The sequence below is a fragment of the Salvelinus namaycush genome, chromosome 13, assembly GCF_016432855.1.
Source record: "Salvelinus namaycush isolate Seneca chromosome 13, SaNama_1.0, whole genome shotgun sequence".
Taxonomy (NCBI): domain Eukaryota; kingdom Metazoa; phylum Chordata; class Actinopteri; order Salmoniformes; family Salmonidae; genus Salvelinus; species Salvelinus namaycush.
In genome coordinates, this window is record NC_052319.1 from 2711958 (window position 1) to 2735416 (window position 23459).

A 23459-nucleotide genomic window follows, 5' to 3' on the forward strand; every position below is an offset into this window, starting at 1 on the left:
GCGGCAGGAAGCCTAGTGGTTAGAGCGTTGGGCCAGTAACTGAAAGTTTGCTGGATCGAATCCCCGAGCTGACAAGTAAAAAAAAATCTGTCTTTCTTCCCCTGAACAAGGCAGGGGCAGAATGGTAGGCTGTCATTGTAAATAATGTTCTTTACTGACTTGCCTTGTTAAATGAAGAAAAATGTAAGTTGTTGATAATTTTGTATTATGTATAAGAAAAATGTAAATGCTGCTGCTAGGGAAAAAACTTTGGCCGGCGGTAAATGAGTCTAGAAAAGAAGGGAAGAGAGCATCTTTCAGCGGAAAGAAGCTTGATTGCCAGTACGTCAAGTGAATGTTATGAGAGTACTGAATGTTTTGAAAACAGGTATATACACTGCTCAAAAAGGTGATCCTTGGAAGATGTCTTGCAGAAAAAGGTTATAACCAGAAAGGTTAACATGAGTATTTAAAACACTCTTCCTTAACCACGTCTCAGTAATGACCAACACATCTGGATTGGAGCTGTGAACCCACACTTTCAATTGATCCATTTTAGGTAATAAGCTTCTAGTGTTAACATGCAGAAAACCTAGGCTTTTACAAGAGCAGAAATCAGTGAAGGAGATATCAGAGCACAAGTCAGAATTGGGGATAGCAACAGTAGATGGGCCATGGTGTACATGCACATTTCCAGATATCATCAACAGTAATACAATCAAGGCACGGCATAGTACAGGGAGAGCTCTGCAGTGCTGATTTATGACATCTGAACATCTACAGCAATTTAATCAGGTAACATGAATACAAAGGACAGTGGGGCGTCAGGTAGCCTAGTAGTTAGTGTTGGGTTAGTAACCGAAAGGTTGCTAGATTGAATCCCTGAGCTGACAAGGTAAAAATCTGTCGTTCTGCCCCTGAACAAGGCAGTTAGCCCACTGTTCTTAGGCCATCATTGTAAATAATAATTTGTTCTTAACGGACTTGCCTAGTTAAATAAAGGTTAAAAAAACAAAGAATAGTGAAATGCTACATGCTAAAAAGGTGGGCTTTGTATTTTTTATTAAAATGGTAATAAATTGTACAGCACAAGCGGAGAAGTCGAAGAAAATTGGATGCCGCTGAACGTTTTTTGGGTGTTGTGATTTCACAGCCGAGGCCGTGCAGGAAATCCTGTCAGTGAATGTTCCGCCATCACAGGCTCCTGAGCTTGTGTAAGGATGTATTTTGCAGTGGACTGTGATTGAAGAGGTGGGATGGTTTTTCTTTGTTGACGTGTTTAATTTTGTATGGTGTCGTTTTTCCCATTTCCCGCAATGTTTTTTGTGTGTGTCTTATTCAATACCCCGTCCAGCTGGTGGTGGTAATGCAACATTAACATTGGATGCCAACCGCCCTTAAACCCAATCGAAGAAGAAGAATTTATAACTTCTCTTGAACATGGTTTCGTATTTTTGGAGAGATGTCGTAGGGGGTGGTCTATTTGCCCTGGCTCATGCGGCTTTCTCAGCGGCACAACGTAAGTGCGATACAATGAGATAAACATATCTGTCCTTTTATTTAGCTGTTTAGATCAAAATACACAGTCAGATATCAACCATGCAGTGTACTGCGGCCTGTTAACTAGCGCGAGCTAGCTAACTTTTGTTAAACATAAACAAACCAAACCAGTTTAGCAAGCGAGGAAGAATAATTCTTAAACCAGATGGCTAACTACTAGCTAGCGATTTAGCATGTCATATTATTGGCACAGTAAGCAGCTAGCTGGTACCGTTGGGATAGAACATGTTTTCGTTCAGACTCACGATGATGTGTCCCAAAGCTACTGACGTTACAATAGCTAGCTAGCTAACAATGTCTGCTTGCCAACGCGGTCTTAACTGTACGTGACTTTATATTAATACGTATTCAATTGAAAACGAGGAATCAAATCAAGGTTTATTGGTCGCGTACACAATTTAGCAGGTGTTTTAGCGGGTGCAGCGAAATCGTCATGTTACCAGCTCCTAACAATGCAGTAAAATGTCAGACAATTCAAATGTAAGGGGGAAAAAAGACAGGGAATCAAGAACTGCGGGATGAATCTGATTAACACAAATAGCACGGAGGCAGTAATCCAATGCAATCTACGTATGTACTATGTGAGAATTTACACAAGATCAGCTAGAATTTAATGTAGATAAGTTCATACACTACCGTTCAAAAGCTTGGGTTCACTTAGAAATGTCCTTGTTTTTTTTAAAGAAAAACACTTTTTTTGTCCGTTTTTAAAATAACATCAAATTGATCAGAAATACAGTGTAGACATTGTCAATGTTGTAAATGACTGTTGTAGCTGGAACCGGCAGATTTAAAAAAAAAAAAAAAAAAAAATGTATTTTTATGGAATATGTACATAGGCCCATTATCAGCAACCATCACGCCTGTGTTCCAATGGCACATTGTATTAGCTAATTCAAGTTGATCATTTTAAAAGGATAATTGATCATTAGAACCTTTCTGCAATTGTTTGCACAGCTGAAAACTGTCCTTTAGACCAGTTGAGTATCTGGAGTATGAGCATTTGTGGGTTCAATTAGGCTCAAAATGGCCAGAAACAAAGACCTTTCTTCTGAAACTCGTCAGTCTATTGTTCTGAGAAATGATGGCTATTCCATGCGAGAAATTGCCAAGAAACTGAATATCTCGTACAACGCTGTGTACTACTCCATTCACAGAACAGCGATAACTGTCTCTAACCAGAATAGAAAGAGGAGTGGGAGGCCCCCGGTGCACAACTGAGCAAGAGGACAAGTACATTAGTGTCTAGTTTGAGAAACAGATGCCTTACAAGTCCTCAACTGGCAGCTTCATTAAATAGTACCTGCAAAACAACAGTCTCAACGGCAACAGTGAAGAGGCGACTCCGGGATGCTAGCCTTCTAGGCACTGTATGTCAATAATCCAGTGTAAATTAAATACGATGTACAGTAGAAATATTATGATTAGCTATGTCAGGGATACAGTGTGAAATGGGAAATGACAAGTGGTTTAATATCTATAGCGTGTGACAGCGTTGGCTTTGTGTGTGTGTTTGTGAGTATGTAGTGTGTGTGATAGCTTGTGTGTTTTGTGTGAGTGAGCATCACTTGGTAGACGGCTAGCGATGGCTGTTCAACAGTCTGATAGCCTGGTAATAGAAGCTGTTTTTTAGCCTCTCGGTCTGAGCGAAGTTGCACCTGTACTGTCTCTGTCTGTCGGGCGATAGCTGAGTGAACAGTCAGTGGCTCGGGACAGTCGGGTGGCTGAGGTCCTTAATGATCTTCTTGGCCTTCCTTTGACACCATGTGCTGTAGATGTCCAGGAGGGCAGGCAGCGTTGTGATGCGTTGGGCTGCCTGCACCACCCTCTGGAGAGCCGTGCGGTTGAGAGCACAGCAGTTGCCGTCCCATGCGGTGATGCAGCCTGACAGAATGCTCTAATGGTGCAGCTGTAGAGTTCGTGAGGGTCTTAGTGGCAGTGTTGTGTTCGAGACCACCTAAACTGAGACTGAGCCAAGTCAGGGTGGCGAGGGGTCTGAGACTTCCCCCAGTCACCACTTATTAATAGTGAGCACGCAACTTTCAAACAATGTCGCCCACTCTTCCCTACCAGCGAATCAAGGATATTCTGATGAACTTGAGGATGTTTTTCAACGAAAGTAAAGGACAGTAATGTTACAAGTAAAGTAGGAAGCCCAGGTTTCAATAGACAATAAGATATTGTGTAGTGAAGGAGTGTGACTACATTTGCCTGGCGAAGCGGTTTTATGGGCTGGCTGAATGGGAGCTGATAATTATGAGTTTTCACTCCACTGGTCTCGGCAAGAAATGACGAGTTGTCATTGTCCGAGACCGAGTCAAGACAGGGTAAAAATGTATCCGACACAGAGACAAAACCGAGACCGGTCTCGAGTACTACAACACTCGTTAGGGGCCATGGCCAATTTCTTTATCTGCCTGAGGTTGTAGAGGCGCTTTTGTGCCTTCACCACAATGTCAGTATGGCGAGACCATTTCAGGTCCTCAGTGATGTGCGCTCCGAGGAACTTAAAGCTTTTGACCCTATCCACTGCGGCCCCGAGGATGGGGGTGTGATTTCTCTTCTGTCTCCCGTAGTCTAGGATAAGCTCCTTTGTTTTGTTAAGGCAGAGGTTATTTTCCTGGCTCTGACCTACTCCCTGTAGTCTGTCTCGTTGTTAGTAATCAGGCCTACCACTCTTCTGTAGTCAACAAACTCTTGATTGAGTTGTAGTCGTGCAATGGCCACACAGTCATGGGTGAACAGAGAGTACAGGAGGGGGCTAAGCACATCTGTGGGGGGGCTCCGTGTTGAGGATCAGCGTACGGAGTTGTTTCCTACCCTCACCACCTGGTGTCGTCCCGTCAGGAAATCCAAGATCCAGTTGTAAGCTATGCTCCAAAAGCCAAAGTACTAACCGTTATGCAAGTTAGCTTGCCACTTGCAACATCTGCTATGAATGCAGTGAGACTAGCTACCCACTTGATTTTGTCTCAGCTGTAGCCACATTGATTCCGGTGTGATAAATGTTATTCTTTTCCCCCACCAGATCGATCCTACATGCGTCTGACAGAAAAAGAAAATGAAACCCTACCAATAGATGTAAGTTATTTAATGCTAAATAGCTAGTAAGTTATTCCATTCTTTGATGTAGATCCATTCTATTAATTGTACCGTTTTGACTAAACAAAATACATCTATTTTAATTTTGTTTTGCAGATTGTTTTACAGACATTGTTAGCTTTTGTTCTGACCATTTATGGTATAGTCCACATCTCTGGAGAGTTTAAAGATATGGATGCATCCTCAGAGCTGAAAAACAAGTAAGCCTTCATTTCAGTAATTTATATTTATTATGGATCCCCATTAGCTCAGCAGCTACTCTTCCTGGGGTCTAGCAAAATTGAGGCAGTTATACAATTTTAAAAAACATTACAATACATTTCACAACACATCAAGTGTGTGCCCTCAAGCCACGCGACTACTCTACTACCACATATGTACAACTCAAAATCCGTGTGTGTGTATGCGTATGTCTCTCTTCACAGTCCCCACTGTTGCATATTGTGTATTTTTATCTGTTTATCTGATTTTACTGATTGCATTAGTTACTTGAAGTGGAATAGAGTTCCATGTAGCCATGGCTCTATGTAGTACTGTGTGTCTCCCATAGTCTGTTCTGGACTTGGGGACTGTGAAGAGACCTCTGGTGGCATGTCTTGTGGGGTATGCATGGGTGTCTGAGCTGTGTGCCAGTAGTTTAGACAGACAGCTCAGTGCATTCAACATGTCAATACTTCTCACAAATACAAGTAGTGATGAAGTTAATCTCTCCTCTACTTTGAGCCAGGAGAGATTGACATGCATATTTATAATATTAGCTCTCCGTGTGCATTTAACGGCCAGCCGTGCTGTCCTGTTCTGAACCAATTGCAATCTTCCTAAGTCCCTTTTTGTGGCACCTGACCACACGACTGAACAGTAGTCCAGGTGCGACAAAACTAGATCCTGTAGGACCTGCCTTGTTGATAGTGTTATTAAGAAGGTAGAGCAGCGCTTTATAATGGACAGACTTCTCGCCATCTTAGCTTCTGTTGTAGATGCACTACAGTTGAAGAGTTTGGGGTCACTTGGAAGTGTCCTTGAAGAGATGACTCCGGGATGCTGGCCTTCTGGCCACCCATTCTGAAACTGACTGCAGCTCTTTGTTAAGTGTTGCAGGGATTTCACTTGTTGTAACTGACATGTATAGTGTTGTAAATCAGCATAATAATTGACTTGCCTATATGGGTAGCCCTATTGTTATTGACCTATCGCACTGAAAACATAATCATGAGTATAGTTCAAACTACTCACTGCCCTCTTCTCATTTTTTAGGACGTTTGACACATTGAGGAACCACCCGTCTTTCTACATGTTCAATCATCGCGGTAGGGTGCTCTTCTGCTCTCCCAACCGAGAGGTCTCCAACATCCCAAACGCACAGGCCCTGCCCAACCCCCTGCGGCTAAGCAAGCTGAAGCATTTGCACTGAGACTTGCCTTCCTCACCCACATGTCTTTATTTCTGTGCACAGATAAGCTTTATGGTTAGATCCCACAAAGTAATTTCTTCTACTTTTAATTTGCCTTAGTCCATATTAATATGCAGTACAAATGTGCATCTCCTCCCATACCATAAAAGTGGTTACCATATTTAACTCCTGACTGTCAACCAACCCCACATTTTGTTCAGGCAGATTTGTTTGTATATACTTGTAATTGCTTAGAAGTAAAAGGATTTGACACATCTTCCCCTTACTTAGGTAAGATGTATGTGTCAAATCCTTTAAGACTTCTAAGCAGTTGTTGGACAAGGGGCATGATGTTTCGTTTGTCACAATACATGTCTATCTACATGTCTATCTAGCTGTCTGGAACTATTTCTTTCTTATCTGCATTTATGAGATTTTGTTTTATCTAGTAAAAAGTCTTCACTTCTGAGATATTTTATGACCTGATCTCCTGGGGTTTAAAATGAGGCTTTGGAGCTTATTCTGTATGCAATAAAGTTACCACGGTCATTGAAGTCACGCCTGAAGGATGCAGCATGGAAAGCAATGATACTGTGAACACAAAGTAGAGACTAATGGTACATTTGTTTGGGCAGTGTTTTTATTTGTCCTTTTAAGATTCAACAGAATGTTTTAACCTAAAATCTATGATTTTATCAGTGTGTTCGATGTATTTCTGCATTTATTGGTCAAAGATAACCGAATGCATTTAATGTCTTGCAGATATACGCTACATGACCAAAAATATGTGGACACCTGCTCGTCGAACATCTCATTCCAAAATCATGGGTATTAATATGGATTTGTTCCCCCCTTTGCTGCTATGACAGCCTCTACTCTTCTGCGAAGGCTTTTCACTAGATGTTGGAACATTGCTGCGGAGACTTGTTTCTATTCAGCCACAAGCGCATTATTGAGGTCAGACACTGATGTTGGGGGATTAGGCCTGGCTCGCGGTCGGAGTTCTAATTCATCCCAAAGGTGTTCGATGGGGTTGAGGTCAGGGCTCTGTGCAAGCCAGTTTAGTTCTTCCACACCGACTGCTACAAACTATTTCTGTATGGACTTTGCGTTGTGCATGGGGCATTGTCATGCTGAAACAAGTAAGGCCCTTTCCCAAACTTTTGCCAAAACAGAATTGTGTAGAATGTCATTGTATGCTGTAGCGTTAAGATTTTCCTTCACTGGAACTAAGGGGGGGGGCTAGCCCATTATTCCTCCTCAACCAAACTTTACAGTTGGCACTAAGCATTGGGGCAGGTAGCATTCTCCTGGCATACGCCAAACCCAGATTTGTCCGTCGGACTGCCGGATGGTGAAGTGTGATTCATCACTCCAGAGAACGCATTTCCACTGCTCCAGTGTCCAATGGCAGCAAGCTTTACACAACTACAGTCGATGCTTGGCATTGCACATAGTGGTCTTAGGCTTGTGTGCGGCTGCTCGGTCATGGAAGCCCCCGAAGAACAGTTTTTGTGCTGATATTGCTTCCAGGGGCAGTTTGGAACTTGGTAGTGAGTGTTGCAACCGAGTACAGAATTTTTACGCGCTTCAGCGCGTGGGGGTCCTGTTCTGTTAGCTTGTGTGGCCTACCACTTCGCGGCTGAGCTGTTGTTGCTCCTAAACATTTCCACGTCACAATAACAGCACTTACAGTTGACCGGGGCAGATCTAGCAGGGCAGACATTTTATGAACTGACTTGTTGGAAAGGTGGGATCCTATGACGGTGCCACATTGAAAGTCACTGCGTTCTTCAGTAAGGCAATGTTGTGCTATGGAGAATGCATGGCTGTGCTCGTTTTTATACACCTGCCAGCAATAGGTGTGGCTGAAATGGCTAAATCCACAAATTTGAAGAGGCGTCCACATACTTTTGTATATATATATAGTGTATCTGTGGGTTAGGATGCATTAGTTAGGTTTTATAGATTGTGCATACTTGAGTCCCAAATGGCACCCTATCCCTATATAGTGCAATACTTTTGCCATTTGGCACGCACACAATGACTACATCAAAAGCTTGTGTCTTTACAAGCTTGTTGGATGCATTTGCAGTATGTTTTGCCCAATATGAACTGAATGGTGAATAATGTCTTGTCACTTTTATTGTAGGAATAGATGTTTCTGAACACTTCTATATCCATGTGGAGCCTACTATGATTATGGATAATCATGAATGAATTGTGGATAATGATGTTTGAGAATGTTACAGAGACACAAAGAACATACCTCCCAAAAATGCCACCCTCCCCTGTTATTGGTAGTGTTCCTGAGTGGTGCAGCGCTTTAAGGCACTGCAGCTCAGTGCTAGAGGCGTCACTACAGACACCCTGGTTCGAATCCAGGCTCTATTACAGCCGGCCGTGATTGGGAGTCCCATGGGGGTGGCCCAGTGTAGGCCGTCATTGTCAATAAGAATTTGTCCTTAACTGACTTGCCTAGTTAAATAAAGGTTACATTTAAATTGGTAATGGTGAGAGGTTAGCATGTTTGGTTGTAGCCTCTGAACTGCATCTCATGAATGATTCTTTTCATTATTTTTCTTAATCATGGCATAAGGATTAATTGAGAAGTGTTCAGAAACAGGAGTCATTAAGAAAATTACTCAAGTCGTCATTCACCATTCAATTACTATTGGGGGTAAAACGCAACCCAAACAAACTGTAAATGCATCCAATGACTTTAGTCACAAGCTTGATGTAGTCAATGCATGCAAGGAATATGGGACCAAATACTAACCTTTTGACTACTTTAATACACTTTAAGTGTATATGTCAAAATACTTATGAGTTCTTCACATGGGGGGGGGGACTAGATACATAGTGGTTTCATTTCTAAACGGTAAAACATTTATGAAAATCCCTCAAAATAGGTGACGTACTCTCAAATCCAAAATGTGGGGTATAGAGACAAATATAAAATCTTAGCTTCACTGTTCAAATACAGTACATATGTGTATGGGGGGTGGGTGTACTTGTATATTACACTAAAAGCAGTGGGCTACAGTAAAATCTAATTTGGAATTTTTAATAAGCAATTGGACATTAATCTGTTTTTAGTTTTTTTTTTTTTTAAGAAGCATACAGTTTAATGGGCTTTATACAACTTTTACTTTCAAAATATAGTTTTTTTTAATGTTCTGGTTTAAACACCATCCACAAATATTGTTTTTTTACGTTTCATTTAAAAAATAAACTTGAGGAAAAAGAGAAAATGGGTAACTTGTGTATGTTCTCTGAAAAATTGTTCACCAACGGTGCTACTCCAGATGACTGACGAAGGGGGAGCAGAGATTTTGGTTGATCACACAGTTCTTCCAGGGGAGAGTCAATGGACACCCAAATACCACCCTATATACAGTACTGCACTACTAGAGAGGGGAGGGAGTTGGCCAAGCTCCAGTTCAAAACCTCAAAATGGGACCCCAACAGCTGGCATCCTCAGTCACTGCACCAATGTTTGGTTGCAAGTCCACAGATGTTCCTTAATCTACATGAAGAGCAGTGGAGCCTGCTGATGGGAGGACGGCTCATAATAATGGAGAGAATGGAATAGCATCAAACACATGGAAACCATGTTTGACATATTTGATACTATTCCACTCCAGCCATTGCCACAAGCCCGTCCTCCCCATTTTAAGGTTCCACCAACCTCCGAATACAACAGGTGTAGACCTTAGAGTCAAATGCTTACTTACGAGCCCCTAACCGACAGTGCAGTTTAAAAAAAATTAATTAAAGAGGAGCAGTAAAAAATTATATATACAGGCGGGTGCAGAGTCAGTGTGCTTGGTCACCCGTTTCCCTCCATTTTATGGGGCTTGCTCCGTAAAGCTCCACGCATCGACCCGGTATTGCAGTACCTCCGGGAACGGTGCAACACTTTTCGTGTCAAGGGAAAAAAACACAAAGGTATGTAAAGAAAGCGGGTTATCGCTTCTCGGCCTTTTGGCTCAGATCAAGTGTAGTATCTGTTATCAGATATCACAACATCATCCAAAAAAATCTGTTCTTATCAGTTTAATATCTGATACGTCCCCCCAAAAAAATGTTGGCCAGGATAGTGTGTGTCTGTCTCTCTGTTTGTGTCTGTCTGTGACTTTTTACCCAGAGCCCTCAAACTTGGCGAGTGGGTTCAGGGACCACCACAGAGCCCGCTATCTTGTTTCAAGAGAAATCGACATAGATGACGCCGAGACTTTTTGCTCAGGCACGTTTGACTTCAATCCGGCTGACCGGTGTATTTTTCCACCACTCAAAGTAGTCGCTCGGGCAATTGAGTTCAAGCCCCTACGACTGGCCTATTTGCCAGGCTTTGAACAAATAGTTAGCGTAAAGAGCTAGTGACTTACAGCCGCATTGGCGACTTTAAAAAAAAACACTTGCCCGTCGCCAGGGAAACGTTGGGTGGGGAGGAGCCAACTTTTGCCAAACCGCCGAGACCCCCGGGTGCCCGGTGGGTGCAGGGGTCCATTTGTGGGTTATCGCTTCTCGGCCTTTTGGCTCAGATCAAGCTTGGTACCGAGGTGCCCCAACGCCCGCTGAGTCAGAAGGTTGAAGGAAGGCAGGAGGGAGGAAATGTTATTGTTTTGTTTTGTAGAAATTGGGTTTTAGTATTCTTTTTCTACCAGAGGCTTCTTTTTTTGAAGAGAGCTTGATGCCTGAGAAGATGACGCAAGATGTGCCAAGAAGAGCGGTTCCTGGGATTGGGTTAGGGATTGGGTTAGCGAATACAGTGAGGTTCGCATGGAGCAACAAGGAGACGGAGCCATTCGGGAGAACAGTCTTGATGGGGACACTAAAATTGGCAGTTGAAGACGTTTTGTGCCTTCAGGATAACCCGATGGAGAAAGCCTTTGATGTTACGTTTTACACAGAGAAGATGCATGAAGAAATCATGAAGGTGAGGGCTGTGGGAGGTGCGAGACCTATGTGTAATTACGAGGTCACAAGTCTGGCCAAGAACAATTTTAGGGTGGTGACAGTGAACATATATAACCCACATGTCAAGGACGAGGAGGTAAGGACATTTCTGGGGAGGTTTATGGATAATGTCTCATCGGCGAGGCTCCTCAGGGACTCCCTGTGGTTCTGGAATGGGAGGAGAGGGTTCCAGGCACTCCTCAGGGAGGATCCAAAGGGGGTGGGTGGTTACCTCCATCCTCCAGCGATGTTCTCCCTGGGGGCTGACAGGGGGACGTTGTATTATGCACGTCAGCCTCCGTATTGCAGGCGTTGTATGGCTACGGCCATATCCTAGCCTCGTGCAGCGCAAGGAAGTGCAGGTACTGTGGATCTGGTGAGCACGAGGCGAGGGACTGTGTCGAGCCGAAGGTGTGGATCTGGTGAGCACGAGGCGAGGGACTGTGTCGAGCTGAAGGCATGTCACGGGTGTGGCTTGTTAGCACACCTGTGGCGGGACTGCCCGGCTCGGCAGAGGTCATACGCGTCTGCAGCTGGGGGGGAACGAGAGCGGGGGATGGGGGAAGAGGAAGAGGAGACCCAGAACCGAGCACAGGCCCAGAGGAAAAGGACACACGGCAGGAGGAAGAGAGAAAAGCGGCAGCAGGAGAAGAGAAGGACAAGGAAGACATGGGCGTAGTGGAACCGGAAGGGCAGGAGGCTGAAGGAGAGGAGGAGCAGGTGCAGGAAGGAGACAGGAGAGTGGAGAGGCCAGAGAAGATAGTGGTGGAGAGGATGGAGACAGAAGGCATCGGAGAGGATGGAGACAGAGAAGGCATCGGAGGTGGGACCAGAAGGAGAGGGTGTGAAGGACTGGGGGGACAGTAAAGTGGTGAGAGAACGGGTAGAGGAGTTGAGAGATATGGTGGGGGGGCTGACGTAAAAGGATAGGGATGTCCCCTGGCTGCGTCCTCCTCCAACAAAAAGAACAAAGGGGGTGGCAGAGCAGGGGGGAGGGGAGGGAGAGGTTTCAGGGCCCTCGTGGGCCCCCTCTTCTTCTTCTTTCACATCCCTGTCTGAGCTAGACCTCCCAGGCCTGGCCCAGGGTTGGGTGATGGAGGGAGGATCGAGTTTCCTGTTTGGGGAGGTGGGGTCCTCTGTCCAGAGTCCGGAGGAGGGCAGGGTGGTAGACTTGAGCCAGGGGCACATGACAAAGGGGGGGGGGGGAGTGAGCCGGGTGCTGTCCCTGCATCAAGGGGTGGGGGGATGGTGGCCGACGGGGGGAGTCAGGAGTGGAGATGGCGTTCCTGGCGATCGGGATAGAGAAGGGGAGTATTGGGTGAGATGTTGGTTTTCCTTTGGTGTGTGTATGGGTAGTTTGTAGGTGGGAAGGGGAGGGAAGAATAGTGTTTTTGGTTTTGATTATTGTTTATTCGTTTTTGAAATGACAATTTGGAGATTGTTAAATAATTGATTTGGTTTGAAGTATTGAATTGATGGTAAAGACATTTGTAAAAAAAATAAAAAAATAATCGGTTCTTATCAGTTTAATATCTGATACGTCCCCCATCGGGGGACTACATATTAAATGGATTTTTCGAACAGGGAGTCGGAAATGGGGCTTGCTCCGTCCGCTCCACGCATCGAACAGGTATTGCAGTACCTCCGGGAACGGTGCAACACTTTTCGTCCGTTGTCAAGGGGGAAAAAACACACAAAGGTATGTAAACAGCTAGCAGAAGAAGAGAGGGACAGAACAAAGAAGAAATCCAAAGTGAAAGAAGGGCGAAGCGCCCTTCATGGGGTCCCCCGTTTCCCTCGATTTTACTTAAAAAAATAAAACATTGGCCAGGATAGTGTATGTGTTTTTGACTCCCCCCCCAAATACAATCACTTCACCAGGATAGTGTATGTGTGTGTCTCATTCTGTCTGTCTGTGACTTTTTACCCACAGCCCTCGAAAACTTGGCTAGTGGGTTCAGGGACCACCCGTGAGAACTCAGCCTAGAGTGCACAGTGTGTCTCGGGCCCAGACCTCTGACTTCCATACGACTCTGGTTTCTCTTCATTACGCACAAGCCTTTCGCCTTTTACTAAAGACTTCCGTGGAGAGGAACACAGTTATGAGTTCAACATATTTTTAGAGGGGCTTTGCTTCTGGCAGAGCCCGCTATCTTGTTTCAAGAGAAATCGACAGAGATGACGCCGAGACTTTTTGCTCAGGCGCATTTGACTTCAATCCGGCTGACCGGTGTATTTTTCCACCACTCAAAGTAGTCGCTCGGGCAATTGAGTTCAAGCCCCGACGACTGGCCTATTTGCTGGGCTTTGAACAAATAGTTAGCGTAAAGAGCTGGTGACTTTTGGAAAAAAAACACTTGCCAGGGAAACGTGGGGAGGAGTCAACTTTTGCCAAACCGCTGTGATCTGCCGAGACCCCCGGGTGCCTGGCGGGTGCAGGGGTCCATTTGTGGGTTATCGCTTCTCGGCCTTTTGGCTCAGATCAAGCTCGGTACTGCGGTGCCTCAAAGCTCGCTGAGTTAAAAGCCGATGGCCGGAGGGCAGGATCAACAGTCAGCCAGAGGGGCTGGACTGCGCAATATGTTGCAGTTTGTTTGGAAGAACAAGGGCCAGCAAATTGGGAATAGAGAATGGTTCATCAGGACGGTGATCATTGAAGGGTTAAAGGTGGACCCAGGGCACGTTTACTGCTTGCAGCGGAACATGGCGGCGGAGGGCTACGACCTGTCTCTAAATAGCGAGGCCTTGTACAGGCGGTGTATGGACACCTGCAAAGAGAAGGCAGCCAGTGTGCCGTTCTCAAACATTCAGGTTCTCCCCTTGTGCCGGTTGGATTTAAAGATCATCACCGTGCACATTTACAACCCCTACGTGGGGGATGACGGCATCGGGGCTTTCCTAGGCCGGTTTGGGAAAGTGAGTCCCGGGGTGCGGTACCTACGGGACGGGTATTGAATCTGGTCAGGGAGGAGACAGTTCCGTGTCGCGCTGAACAGGGATCCGGAAGGAGCCGATAAGTTGGTTCACCCACCAGCCTATTTCTCCATTGGAGCGGACCGGGGGTACCTGTTTTATTCAGGCCAACCAAGTTTTTGTAGACACTGCCGTAGCTTCGGTCATTTGGCCACGGGGTGCAACCTGCTGAAGTGCAGAAACTGTGGGAAACCAGGTCACGGGGCAGCCAACTGCAGGGAGGCTCGAGTCTGCAATGGCTGTGGGAAGCAGGGCCACTTGTTTAAAGACTGTCCAAATAGACAACGGACCTATGCGGAGGCAGCCGGCAATGGCCCCGAGGAAGGTGCTGCGGGCTCTCCCCTCAGGCCAATAGAGGAGGTTCTTGAGGAAATTCGAGCGGCGGCAGCGGAGGTAGCGAAAGCCCCAGGGGAAAGTGCAGTAAAGGAGGTCCGTCCGAAGGGGACTGAGGAGGAGATGGAGCTGCTGACGGGAGCATAGTCTGCTGAGTGAGATGTCAGATGATTCGGCTACCCGAACCCCTACACGGAAGATAAGCTCGTCTTCGGCAGGCGGGTCGACTGGATCGGCATCTTCAGACATTTGAGAGTCCGGGAAGGTGTACAAGGGGAAAAGGAAGAAGAGGAGGAGGGTCACTGACCGGGTGGCGGTGGAAAAGCATAGGAGGCCATCGGTGGCTACCTCCAACCGGTTTACAGTGCTGAACCCTGATACCGGGGATGAAGGGTCAGATGTGGGGGCTGAGACCCAGGATCCAGTTGTTTTGAAGGCTCCTGCGTCGGCGGCCTCTGAAGCCTTGGTGGGGGGGGGGGTCTGGGGAGCAGGTCCATGGGCCCTGTTTGGTTCCTGCGCTTCCAGGGACAGGCACCTCGGAGATGGACACCAATCCTGAGGGGGCTTCAATGGACTGTGCACAGGTACTGTCCGGGGGTGACCACTCTTCCAGTCCTGGGGAAGCATCGCAGGTCCGTGGACAGGTATCAACCTGTGTGGACTTTTCCAGCCCTGAACGCTCTTTCTTGGCGCCAGGCACGCCGAACAGTGACCAATACCTGGAAGGGGTGAGTGGCTTCGGGATGGGGGAGGCTCCTATCTGACAGACTGCATGATCTCCTTTAGTTATTTCTTCTTTTGTATGGGCCTTTTTACAGTAGTAACAGTGAATGTAAGGGGATTAAGGGATATGGGGAAGAGAGGAGGGGTGTTTCAGTACCTTTCCTGTATCTCCTTCCAGGTTTGTTTTTTACAAGAGGTTCATTTAAAGGACATGGAGGATGTTTCTGTTTTTTCAAGGGGGTGGGCGAAGGGAGAGTCCAGATGGGGGATAGGGGGGGTGCACTCCTCTGGGGTGGGGATTTTTGTTTGGTGGGTTCCTTTTCTGTCATAGAGGGGAGGGTTTTAGTGGTTGATGCAGACTGGAGTGGGGCGAAGTTTCGTTTTATTAACATTTATGCACCTGCTGAACCTCGAGGTAGGAAATATCTTTTTTTGGCTCTGCCAGATGTTTGTGTTACTAACCGAACTGTGGTTTTGGGCGGGGATTTCAATGTCTCTTTCAAAGGCACTGAGGATTTTAGCATACCCTATTTGGTTTCTGTGGTTAAAGATTTTTCTTTTAGGGACTCTGGGGTCGCAGACTCTGAAAATGGGGAGGGTATGACATGGGCAAACTCAAGGGGTTCCCGTAGTCGTATATATTTAATTTTTTTTACCTGTATCTGTGCCAATCTCGCAAGTCACTGTGTCTCCGGTCTGGTTTTCTGACCATTGCCAAGTCCAGGTAGTGTTCTCGGTAGACGTGCCGATATTTGGCAGAGGTTTTTGGAAATTGAACTCCAAAATTTTGGCGGATCTTTCTTTTAGGGAGGCTTTTAATTCCCATTATGAGATATGGGGGGACCTCAAGCCTTTTTTTGGTTCCATAGTTGAATGGTGGGAGTGCGTAAAACGCAATGTGCGTACCCTGGCCATTTCGCACTGTGTCACTAAGGCCCGAGCAGATAGGGAGGTTTTTCAGCGGCTGCAGGGGAGCTGACTGTCTTGGTGTCAGCTGAGAATAAGGGTGAGGGGAGGTATGTGGAGAGGATGGAGGTTTTAAAAAGTAAGTTGGGGCTGCTGTATTTTCAGGGGAAGGTCAGGGACTTTCTCTTTAGGTGTCAGAGACAAGTTCGAGTTTGGTGAGGCTAGCAGCTCATATTTTTTTAAACAGGTGAAAGCTGCCCGTGCCAAAGCAGTTATTGCTCAGCTGCGAACAGAAGGGGGGGGGGGGGGGGGGGAATGGTTTCTGACCCAAAGGGGATGGTGGAAGCAGCGTCCTCTTTCTACCAAGAATCCTTCAGGGAGAAGGACATAGATGGTTCGAAAGAGCGTGTTTTTTGGGGGGTTTTGAGGAAAAAGGTTCCCCCGGAGGCAGCCTCTGATCTCGACCGCCCTTTCGAGCTTGCGGAGGTTGAGGCTGCTTTGCGGGGTTTACCAAGCAACAAGGTGCCAGGTTACGATGGGCTTCCTCGGGAGTTTTATGTTACTTTTTGGGAGATTTTGGGCAGAGATTTTCTTTCGGTAATTAAAGCTGTGTATGATTCAGGGCTCCTGGGGTCTTCAATGAGGGAGGGGGTTTTGACGCTGCTCTTCAAGAAAGGGGAAAGGGATAACCTGGGGAATTACAGGCCCATTACACTATTGTGTGCAGACTATAAGGTGGTAGCCCGTGTCCTAGCGGGCCGCCTAAGGAAGGTTCTGCCCCATGTCATACATGAGGACCAGACCTGTGGGGTGGAGGGGAGGTCCATACATTGGAACCTGAGTTTGGTGAGAGACTGTATTGCTTGGGCCCAGGACAGAGGGGTGCACCTCACATGGAAAAAGCTTTTGATAAGGTGCACCATGGGTTTCTTTTTTCAGTTTTGGAAAGGATGGGTTTTGGGGCTGGGTTCCTGAGGTGGGTGGGGATTCTATATACTACAGTGGGAAGTAGGGTTTTAGTAAATGGGCATGTAGGGGAGGTGATTCCTCAGCAGACTGGGGTACGTAAAGGCTGCTCTTTGTCTCCACTGCTCTTTGTGTTGTACATGGAGCCTCTGGCAGCAGCTTTCCGGGCAGATGCACGTATTTTGGGCCTCCGGCCCCCAGAGGCTCTTCAGTGGTCAAGATCTCCCAGTATGCGGATGACATGACTCTGTTTCTGACATCCGAGGGGAGTGTCGCAAGGGCGGGGGAGGTCCTGGGGGAGCAGGTTTATTTGGCCTATGTTTTTCCTTTGCCTCCTCGTTACAGGAAGGATTTAGTGCGAACAATTTTTTATTTTGTTTGGGGAGGCTATGAGTATGTGAACAGGGACTGGATGGTGCAATCAGTGGAGGAGGGAGGAAGGGGAGTTCCTCTGAAGTTGGACACTATTTTCTTTTCGTCAATATGTAAAAGTCTGGTTAACCCTTGCAACCATGGCTTCAAGGCTTTTGTTCTGTTTTGGCTATCTTTCCCTCTGCGAAGGTTGGTAGCCTGGGACAACTCCCGACCTAAGGCGGAAACCCTCCCGGCTCATTTCCAACATGCAGTGAAGTGGAGCAGAAGGCACACTGAGTGCAAGGAGGGTCGGCTTTATACAGGACCTTGGTGGCTAAGCGGGGTCCTGTCGGTGTCTATGGGGTGGGGCCGGTGGTGTGGCAGACGATTCAGCAGAAGGGTCTCTCTAACAGGTTGAAGGATCTACATTGGTCGTGTGTACATGGGCGTCTGCCAGTTAGGGAGGTCCTTTACAGGCACGGCCTGTCAAAGGTCAGGGGATGCCCAAGGGAGGGGTGTGAAGGCAAGGAGACGCTCCGTCACACTTTTTGTGAGTGCTCCTTTGCCAGGAGGGTTTGGGGAGATTTGGGCTCTTTCTTCCAAGTGCTGGGGATTCTATCTTTTGATGCAGTTATGTTGGGGCGGGGTTTGGGGATCAGGAGCGGGAGGGGATCCTTTTTAATTTGGGGAAGTCGGCTCTGTGGGATTCAAGGGTGGTTTTGGTTAAATCCAATGTGGACTGGGGAGTGGGTGGAGTGGTTAGTAGGGTTAGAGCTGATCTGAGGAAAAGGTTTGATTTCGATGTGGACAAATACGGCTTCCATGCCTCTAAGGAACGCTGGAAGTACCTTTATGAGTAAGAGGCCTAATTGCAGTGGTTGGGCCAAAGTGTAATTTCTGTATGTTTGTGTTGTTATTTCCATGTCTCGGTTTTTGTTAGCCGGGTCTTGAAATGTCCAGTATTTTGGAAAATGTGAAATGTTTAAAATGAATGGTTTGGTTTAATAAAATAAAATAATCTGTCCCTATCATTTTAATATCTGATACGTCCCCCGTCGGGGGACTACATATTAAATGGATTTTTCGAACAGGGAGTTGGAAATGGGGCCTGCTCCGTCCGCTCCGCCCATCGACCCGGTATTGCAGTACCTCCGGGAACGGTGCACCACTTTTCGTCCGTTGTCAAGGGGAAAAAAACACACAAAGGTATGTAAACAGCTAGCAGAAGAAGAGAGGGAAAGAACAAAGAAGAAACATCCAAAGTGAAAGAAGGGCGAAGCGCCCTTCACGGGATCCCCCGTTTCCCTCCATTGGCCAGGATAGTGTGTGTGTGTGTGTGTGTGTGTGTGTGTGTGTCTGTCTGTGACTTTTTACCCACAGCCCTCAAACTTGGCGAGTGGGTTCAGGGACCACCCGTGAGAACTCAGCCTAGAGTGCACAGTGTGTCTCGGGCCCCGACCTCTGACTTCCATACGACTCTGGTTTCTCTTCATTACGCACAAGCCTTTCGCTTTTTACTAAAGACTTCTGTGGAGAGGAACACAGTTATGAGTTCAACATATTTTTAGAGGGGCTTTGCTTCTGGCAGAGCCCGCTATCTTGTTTCAAGAGAAATCGACAGAGATGACGCCGAGACTTTTTGCTCAGGCGCATTTGACTTCAATCCGGCTGACCGGTGTATTTTTCCACCACTCAAAGTAGTCGCTCGGGCAATTGAGTTCAAGCCCCGACGACTGGCCTATTTGCCGGGCTATGAACAAATAGTTCGCGTAAAGAGCTAGTGACTTACCGATGCATTGGCGACTTAAAAAAAAAAAACTTGCCCGTCGCCAGGGAAACGTTGGGTGGGGAGGAGACAACTTTTGCCAAACCGCTGAGATCTGCCGAGACCCCCGGGTGCCCGGCGGGTGCAGGGGTCCATTTGTGGGTTATCGCTTCTCGACCTTCTGGCTAAGATCAAGCTTGGTACTTGGTACTTTTGGTTATTAAATCTCTACTTTTTTTGGCTTTACTTATTTATTTTTAGAGGGATCGAGTGCGTCATCCTCCTTGCGGAGATGGCGCAAAATTCTACAAATAGGTCGGTCCCAGGGGTCGGGCTGGCAAATACTATTAGATTCTCATGGAAAGAGAAAGAGATGGAGCCTTTTGGACGTGATACTTTCGGAAGAACCATCTTGATTGGAATACTGAAGCTGACGGTCAAGGACGTTTTTTGCCTACAAGGGAACTCTTTGGAGGGAGTTTGACGTTGCTTTCTACACGGAGAGTAAACATGACGAGATCCTTAAGAAGGTTAAAGCAGTGGGAGATACGAGGCCGATGTGCCATTACGAGATAAAGAGTTTGGCGAAAAACAATTTTAGAATTGTAACGGTGAACATCTATAACCACTACGTTAAGGATGAGGAGGTGTGGGCCTTTCTGGGGAGATATATGGATAGTGTCTCCTCAGTAAGGCACCTCAAGGATTCTTTGGGGTTTTGGAATGGGAGGAGAGGTTTTCAGGCCCTCCTCAGAGAGGACCCCAAGGGACTGGGTGGGTACCTTCATCCCCCAGCTATGTTCTCCCTGGGGGCTGACAAGGGAACATTATATTATGCACGTCAGCCCCCATTTTGCTGGCGCTGTATGGCCTATGGACACATCCTGGCCTCGTGCAGCACTAGAAAGTGCAGATTTTGTGGATCTGGTGGCACGAGGCCAAGGACTGTGACGAGCCGAAGGCTTGCCACGGGTGTGGCTCTAAAGAGCACCTGTGGCGGGATTGCCCGGCTCGTCAACGGTCGTACGCGTCTGCGGTTGGAGGGGGAGCAGGAGCAGGGGATGGGGGAAGAAGAGGAGGGGAAGCCTGCACGGAAAGAAGAGGAGAAAGGAGTGACAGCAGGAGGAGAAGGGGAAAGAGAAGACTTGGGAGCAGAAGAAGGAAAGGAGGAGAATGGAAGCAAGGGAGTGGACGAGCGAGAGAGAACAACAGTGGAGGGAGAGGTGGTGGAGGGGGTGCGAGAGTGGGGGGACAGCATGTCGAGCGCCCTCGTGGAAGAAATGAGGGAAATGGTGAAGGAGCTAGCGGGGAAGGGGGGTGATGTCTCCCCGTTACCTCCAACACTGAAGAAGAAAGGGAAGAGGAGGGGGTGCTCGACAAGCAGTGAGAGGTAGGGGGTGTGGAGGGGGAGGGGGTTGCCAAGCGAGGGATGGTTGAGGGAAAAGTTTTGTTGACCTCGTTGTTTTCCTCAGCCCTTCAGAATTTGGTGGAGGTGGACTCCCAAGACGTTGCTCAGGGCTGATCGTCTGGGGGGGATCTCAACTCCTCTTTGAGGAGAAGGGGTCCCCTACTCTCAGCCAGGAAGCCTACAGGGAAGGAGGAGTGGAGGGTGTTAGTGGGGCAACCGGGATTGGAGAGATGGAGGAGGACGGGGGGACGTCAGGCGAGAAGACGTCCCTGCCGGATGAGATGGAGCAGGGGAGCATCGGGTGAGTCTCCTGTTTTTTGTTGGTTTGGGTTTATTTTTGAGGGGTTGATTTTAATTTTAGAATGAACCTTTCTGTTAATTTGTTTAGTTTAAATGTAAGGGGTTTGAGGGATTTTGTTAAGAGGAGGGCGGTTTTTAGTTTTTTAGAGGGGGTGGGTTTTGATGTTTTGTTTTTTACAGGAGGTTCACCTGAGGGATGGAGGGGGATGTTGATAGGTTTAGGAGGGAGTGGGATAAGGGGGAGTCAGTTTGGGGTATAGGTGGGGATTTTGTTTGGGAATAGGGAGGTGAAGATAGAGGGCACTTTTGTTGTGATGCAGGGGAGGGTTTTGGGGGTGGATATCACTTTAAGGGATAGTAGTTATAGGTTAGTGGTGGTGTATGGGCCACAGGTGGCGGCAGACAGGAGGTAGATGGTGGACTGTCTGGCGCCCCTGTGTGTTACAAATAGGCACTTGGTGATAGGAGGGGATTTTAATATAGATTATTTAGGGGTAAGAGGGGATAGCAGTGCAGGCGCTATCACTGGGCTAATGGCTTGCCATGGTCTGGTTGATGGTGGCCTGCACACTACTCCGACAATGGTCGGTCCCACATGGCGCAACTACCGGGGGTTGCGCGGAGGCTCGACTACATTTTTGTATCCAGGTCTTTGGGTCAGTTGTCTGGGCGGCTGTTGCCTGTTTTCTTTTCGGACCACGACGGGGTGTTCCTGCAGGTGGGGTCGCCAGTCTGGCTCTTCGGTAGGGGGTACTGGAAGCTAGATTGGGATGTGCTGGAGGAGCAAGCTTTCGTTGACGCCTTTTTTGGTTTCTTTCGGGGGCTTGAAGGCCTCCAGTCCATGTGTAAGGGGGTGTTAGAGTGGTGGCATTTAGTAAAGGTAAGGATTAGGGCCTTTATAATAGGATATTGCAAGAGGAAAAAAAGGGAGGAAAGGAGGCAGGTGGATCGTATCCAAAGGTTAATTGAACTCGAGCACGAGGCGTGCAACCTCGGGGGGTCGATTGACTGGGAGAGATTCGCAGCCCTGAAGGGAGCTGCAGGAGCGGAAGGCTCGAGCTTTCCTGGAGCGTGCGCATAATGGCTTTATAGAACATAATAAGACTTGTTCCGCTATGTTCTTTAAGTCGGTTAGGGCCAGACAGAGTAGGAAGGTAATGCATGGGGTTAGGGAAGAAAATGGTAGTATAGTTAGCCTTTTCTCAATAGGGGGTGCTGTTTTCACTTTGTAAAAAATTTCGTTCCCAAATTAAACTGCCTCGTACTCAATTCTTGCTCGTACAATATGCATATTATTATTACTATTGGATAGAAAACACTCTCTAGTTTCTAAAACCGTTTGAATTATATGTGTGAGTAAAACAGAACTGAAGTTGGAGCAATTTTCCTGTGAGGAAGTGAGAAATCTGAAATAAGGCAGGCTGTTCTGGGGTCAGTTTATTAATTTGCATGTCTTCTATTGGTCGAGATGCACTGCATACGCCTTCCCCTAGATGTCAGCAAATAGTGAGAATTGGAATGGAGTTGCTAGGCAGATCTGAGGCCATATAAATGGGCTGGGAACGTGGGGTCCAGTCTTTTCATCTTCCGCCATGACGCAAGACAGACCTCAGGATGGCGTTCTTGAAAGCTACCATTATAGGCCTTAGATATATCCGGCTCTCATTTTATTCGATATAGGTGTTAAAGACATCATAATGTTGTTATTTTAAACCGAGTTATATCAGTTTATATCAGTATATTGCGATTTTCGGTATTTTATTTGTGCTGCGTTATGGTGAGTTGGACACGTCTTCGCCACATGGCTAATGTTTACTGCTAATTCCAAAGTTGAAGGCGACAATCTTCAACCGAGCAACGATTCCTCTGGACAAAGGACAACTTGCCCAAGATTCTGATGGGAGCTCATCAAAAAGTAAGAAGTATTTATGATGTTAATTCGTTGTTCTGTTGAAAAATGTAAAACTACTGTTCCGCCATTAATTTCGGTGCGGTCTCGCTTTAACGCACGCTGTATGTCGTAGTAACGTTAATTTAAAAAAATCTAACACAGCGGTTGCATTAAGAACTAATGTATCTTTCATTTGCTGTCCAACCTGTATTTTTTAGTCAAGTTTATGATTAGTTACTGATTAGATTAGGTGCCTCTCCCAAGATTTCTCCCGACATATTGTTGGCAGCTTGGCTACTATTCTCATTGTATAACCACGATTTGTGCCGCTAAATATGCACATTTTCGAACAAACTCTATATGTATTGTGTAATATGATGTTATAGGACTGTCATCTGAAGAAGTTTGAGAAGGTTAGTGAAAAAATTAATATATTTTGCTGGTTTATTCGTTATCGCTATTGTTGGCTTGAATCAATGCTGTTGTGTGGTTGGCTATTGTAGTAAGCTAATATAATGCTATATTGTGTTTTCGCTGTAAAACACTTAAAAAATCTGAAATATTGGCTGGATTCACAAGATCTTTGTCTTTCATTTGCTGTACGCTGTGTATTTTTCATAAATGTTTTATGATGAGTATTTAGGTAATTCACGTTGGTCTCTGTAGTTATTCTAGTTGCTTTGGTGAGAGTTGTGATGGTGCTGCAATGTAAAACTATGATTTATACCTGAAATATGCACATTTTTCTAACAAAACATATGCTATACAATAAATATGTTATCAGACTCATCTGATGAAGTTGTTTCTTGGTTAGTGACTATTTATATCTTTATTTGGTCGAAATTGT

At 46.5% G+C, this 23459-nt stretch overlaps 1 protein-coding gene, 3 non-coding genes and 2 pseudogenes across 4 annotated transcripts; all 6 read left to right on the forward strand.

Moving 5' to 3' along the window:
• Window positions 1-1349: 1349 nt before the first annotated feature.
• On the forward strand, window positions 1350-6585 carry LOC120057824 (membrane magnesium transporter 1-like). Its single transcript, XM_039006287.1, has 4 exons — window positions 1350-1498; window positions 4568-4620; window positions 4738-4841; window positions 5896-6585. The coding sequence occupies exons 1-4, from the start codon at window positions 1420-1422 to the stop codon at window positions 6050-6052; spliced, it is 393 nt and encodes a 130-aa protein (XP_038862215.1). The 5' UTR covers window positions 1350-1419; the 3' UTR covers window positions 6053-6585.
• Window positions 6586-10002: 3417 nt separating this feature from the next.
• On the forward strand, window positions 10003-10112 carry LOC120058588 (annotated as a pseudogene).
• A 2365-nt stretch (window positions 10113-12477) lies between these two features.
• Window positions 12478-12657, forward strand: LOC120058585 (annotated as a pseudogene).
• A 364-nt stretch (window positions 12658-13021) lies between these two features.
• Window positions 13022-13140, forward strand: LOC120058591. The gene has a single exon (XR_005478036.1). It is a non-coding gene; the product is annotated as a U5 spliceosomal RNA (small nuclear RNA).
• Window positions 13141-18235: 5095 nt separating this feature from the next.
• On the forward strand, window positions 18236-18419 carry LOC120058586. The gene has a single exon (XR_005478035.1). It is a non-coding gene; the product is annotated as a U2 spliceosomal RNA (small nuclear RNA).
• A 302-nt stretch (window positions 18420-18721) lies between these two features.
• LOC120058594 lies at window positions 18722-18840 on the forward strand. The gene has a single exon (XR_005478039.1). It is a non-coding gene; the product is annotated as a U5 spliceosomal RNA (small nuclear RNA).
• The last annotated feature ends 4619 nt before the right edge of the window (window positions 18841-23459 follow it).

What these genes read in the sequence shown, in the direction of transcription:
- LOC120057824 (XM_039006287.1), top strand. Translation starts at nt 1,420, where the DNA reads ATGGTTTCGTATTTTTGGAGAGATGTCGTAGGGGGTGGTCTATTTGCC. An exon ending in GGCTTTCTCAGCGGCACAAC is followed by an intron (nt 1,499 to 4,567) that starts GTAAGTGCGATA and finishes TTCCCCCACCAG; the next exon opens with ATCGATCCTACATGCGTCTG. An exon ending in ATGAAACCCTACCAATAGAT is followed by an intron (nt 4,621 to 4,737) that starts GTAAGTTATTTA and finishes TTTGTTTTGCAG; the next exon opens with ATTGTTTTACAGACATTGTT.